General features: G+C 38.4%; 1 protein-coding gene across 1 annotated transcript; it reads left to right on the top strand.

Annotated features, from left to right (window-relative positions):
• The first annotated feature begins 1,645 nt into the window (after positions 1–1,645).
• LOC140227158 (uncharacterized) lies at positions 1,646–3,496 on the top strand. Its single transcript, XM_072307591.1, has one exon. The coding sequence runs from the start codon at positions 1,646–1,648 to the stop codon at positions 3,494–3,496; it is 1,851 nt and encodes a 616-aa protein (XP_072163692.1).
• The last annotated feature ends 768 nt before the right edge of the window (positions 3,497–4,264 follow it).

Below are 4,264 nucleotides of genomic sequence, written 5' to 3' on the forward strand. Positions count from 1 at the left end.
CAGGGGAATGGCAGATAATGCGGAGGGCTTTCTCTTGCAGGAGGGACACTCTTTCAAGTAAATTCTGATGCGTGTTGCCCCATACTAAAACTCCATAATTCAAATGAGGCAATATTAACGACGAATATAACATAAGTAATGTTCTTTGTGGAATATGAAATTTCAATCTATTAATAACACCTCTATTACGCGATATTATATTACAAATATTATCAACATGTGATTTCCAGGAAAGTTTATCATCTACAATGACCCCCAAGAATTTAATATTTGATACTCTTTGTAGATGACAATCATCTAAAACTATATTTGTGTTTAAACTATCAACAGTATTGCTGAAAATCATAGATTTCGTTTTTTGAGCATTAAGTGATAACTTATAAGCTCTGACCCAATTTGTCACTTTATTCAATTCAATGTTAATTTTGTGAACAAGAAAATCAATATCATTATGGGCAAAAAATACGTTTGTATCATCTGCAAAATGAATAAAAGAGAGATATCCTCAGATACACAACAAAAATCATTGATATAGATAATGAACAATAACGGCCCTAAAAGACTTCCCTGTGGGACGCCACATTTGACTTCTCTGATAACTGAATCATTGGTTTTAATTGTAACAAATTGTTTTCTATCGAACAAATAGCTCTTGAACCACTCCAAGGCCTTCCTACGTACTCCATAATGCGATAATTTATAAAGTAAAATGTCATGATTGATGGTGTCGAAGGCCTTGGAGAAGTCCAAGAAAATACTAACTAAATGAGAATGATTATCAATGGCATGACCTATTCTATCAACGAAATATAAAAGAGCATGCGAAGTACTACGTTTCTCACGAAAGCCAAACTGATAGTTCGTAAAAACTTCATGTACCTTCAAGAAATTGCTAATTCTCTTATAAATAAGTTTTTCTAAAACCTTGGACAGTGAAGACAATAATGAAATTGGGCGATAATTACTGACTTCAAGTTTATCACCTTTCTTAAATATTGGTATTACTTTAGCCAATTTCATTTTATCCGGAAACACACCGTTGAGGATTGACAAATTAAATATATGAACAAGTGGATCAGCAATCGAGGAAATTACACCCTTAAGTATGAAATTATCTATCCCATCATAACCAGAACTTCGTTTGTTCTCAAAACAGGAAACTATATCAATAATTTCAAATCTATTAGTTGGTGTAAAAAATATGGAATCAGAGTTGCACTGACCTAAAAATTCAGTAAAATGAGTATCTGTTGCAGAAATAGTTTGAGCATAATTTTCTCCTATTTTTGAAAAATAGGAATTGAAAATATTTGCAATATGAAGAGAATCATTAATCAATTCATCATTGACTTTAATTTTGTCAATGTCAGAGTGTTTACTCGGAACATTGTTATTGAGCATAACAAGCATAACAAGTTATTGAGCATACTTAGTAAAACATGGTACACATTACTAATCAACAAACATCCGTTAAATTGTGCCTCATTTGTTTGTTCTATTTTAAAGTTGCCAATTCTATCGTCATACTTCGTATGAACTTCCCCATTTCTAATATTTGGAAATGCTAATTTCATATTTCTGCTGATACTTGCATATATGTGTTTACCGCTGTGTGTTTCTTTTGCTACTTAGACGGAAAGATACCATGGCAACGTTTCATCAAATCAGCAGCCAGAATCTGGAGTGTCCTATCTGTCTGACACTATTCAACCAACCTAAATTACTGACATGTTCACACACTTTCTGCAAAGGATGCCTAGAACGAGTCTACCAAACTCAGCCAAGCCAACAAACAATAACATGCCCTGTATGCAGGAAAGGAACTCCCGTACCCAGTGGAGATGTGAGTAAGTTACAAACAAACGTGCCCCTGAATTCTCTCGTGGACGAAGTGAAAACCAAGAATCCAATATGCACAGTTTGTGAAATGGACGAAAAGCCGCCAGCTGTGTCCTACTGTCAGGACTGTGCGAAAAATATGTGTAAATCGTGTGAGAGAGCCCACTCTGCCTGGAAACCGGTCTCCAACCACGAAGTGGTGCCCATAAGCGAGGTCCTCTCGGGAAAAGTTCCGCTTAGAAGGCGACTGAAATGTAAGAAACATCCCAGTGCCGATGAAGACTGTTTCTGTATACATTGCCGGGAGAATATTTGCAGTACGTGTGGGATGCTAGAACACATGCAAGCAGGCCACCAGCTCGAAAGGGCAGCCGTCCATGAGGAGAATGTAATGAAAAATATTAAGGAGTTACAAGAATTGGCAAAATCAAAGAAAACAACCATTGAAAATCATATCGATTGCATAGAGACACAACGCAATGAAATAACAACTATGATGAGAAAGCTCAATGATGACATCGACAAGACGTACGAGGAATACATGCAGCTATTATCAGACAGAAGAGAGGCACTGAAATGGCAAGTGCAACGATTGTCTGAAAAATTCGAGAAGGAATTACAAACTATGAAGGAAGAGAGTCGTCAAACAGTCAGTCACATGAACGCTATGGAAGAGCTGGTAACAAACGGTATGAAAGTACCGCTAGAGAAAGACGCCTTGTTTGCACACGACACGCTGTGCGAGAACTTGAAGAGCTTTCTGGCCCGAGATGATCCTGACGACCAATCACCGAGAAGTGTGACAGAACGAGCTAAGAAGATTTCATTTCGTAATTACGTGAAGGTCGATGAACTTTGTCTTGGAGAGTTGGAAGGTCTCCCGTTGACTGTCAAAGCAAACGTAGAGCTCCCTCGCAAAGACAGCATGATTTGTATGACTCGTGCACCAGACGGTATGATGGTGGTGGGATCTCGTTTTGGCGGAATCCATCTCTACTCCTCTGATGGCGAGTTACAGCAGACCGTGCTGAAAGATGTCAATATCAGGAGAATTGGATGCCTAGCTGACTGTCGAAGTGTTGTATGTGATACAAACAACCAGATGTCACTCTACACTCCACAGTGGGAGAAGCTCGATGTCATGTTCGAGACGATGAGTGATGGTGTAGGAGGGTCGGGTGGTCTCACTGTGGATAAAGTTGATAATATCTACGTGGGTTATTGGAAGTTAAGAAAAATCCAAGTATTTAATCAACAGGGTGGTGAGGCAATTAAGGAAATAATGTGTGGTGGATATTCACCTTGGCAATTGTATTCTTTTCACACCTTTGGGAAACTGATACTGCAAGATGTAAATATATCAAATGTCGTCTGTTTTGATAGAAAGGGGAAGAAGGAAAATGACTTGAAGAAGGAGGGTATGTATGCCTACCCAGCTGTATGTAGAGATGATTCGGTCATTGTAGCTTGGGTAAAGCACGAGGAGGGTCTTGTCAGTATCGATCGATACACGAGAGATTTGGAGCACGTGCACAACATCGTCACTAATTTCAAAATACAAAAACCGGAAAGAGTTTGGTATTATCTACAAGAGTTTGAAAGTGGTGAGATAGCTTTCTGCACTCCAGATAGACTCTATTATCTAGATGCGATATAATATATATAAAACGCGATAGGACTAGATGGTTTTGTCATGCAGTGGCAAGTTGAACTAGAAATGTCGCTAAGGCAACTGGTATGCCTTCGCCATATAGCATGGTTATCTCATTAGGTCAATACATCTTAAAAATGTGAGACGACGGTTTCATATGACTGGCAAACCAAATTGAAATGACCTGTTTGAAAGTTTGGCACAACCACAAATGTGGTGAGTGTTTACATTCCTTGCACCAGCTTTCATTTGGATGGTTAACTTGTTACAGCCGGGAGCAAGTACGAGTTGAATGGCATGATGTATGCTGACAATACACAAGTTTACATTAATTGGTAGAGAAGGGTAATCAGTCTGAAGCAACATTGCAACCCCAGGCTTGTATGGCCGACACAAAAATTGGTCAGTTCATATTGGTCTTAGGTTTAATGATAAGACTGAGGTTCTTCACTTTACAAGTAATTCTGGGGCAGTGTGGTAGGATTGATAACATCTAATTCAAGGTAACAATGTGATACAGACTGTTAACTCTGCCAGGAAGGTGATGTGAGACTAGATAGGCATTTGACAATGTCAACTCAAGAGAATCAATTTTGCAAAACGGCCTCATTTGCCTTTCACAAGACTGTTTTGATTGGTCCATTCCTTTCTAAAAAGTTGACCGAGAGACTAGTACATGCTCACATAATATCTCGTCTTGATTTTTGTAATGATGTATTTTGTATGGTCTACAGAACATTGAATTAATCTAAAAGTTGCAAGGAATACAAGACT

This window comes from Diadema setosum, chromosome 4, assembly GCF_964275005.1.
Source record: "Diadema setosum chromosome 4, eeDiaSeto1, whole genome shotgun sequence".
NCBI classification, from domain to species: Eukaryota; Metazoa; Echinodermata; class Echinoidea; order Diadematoida; family Diadematidae; genus Diadema; species Diadema setosum.

What these genes read in the sequence shown, in the direction of transcription:
- LOC140227158 (XM_072307591.1), top strand. Translation starts at nt 1,646, where the DNA reads ATGGCAACGTTTCATCAAATCAGCAGCCAGAATCTGGAGTGTCCTATC.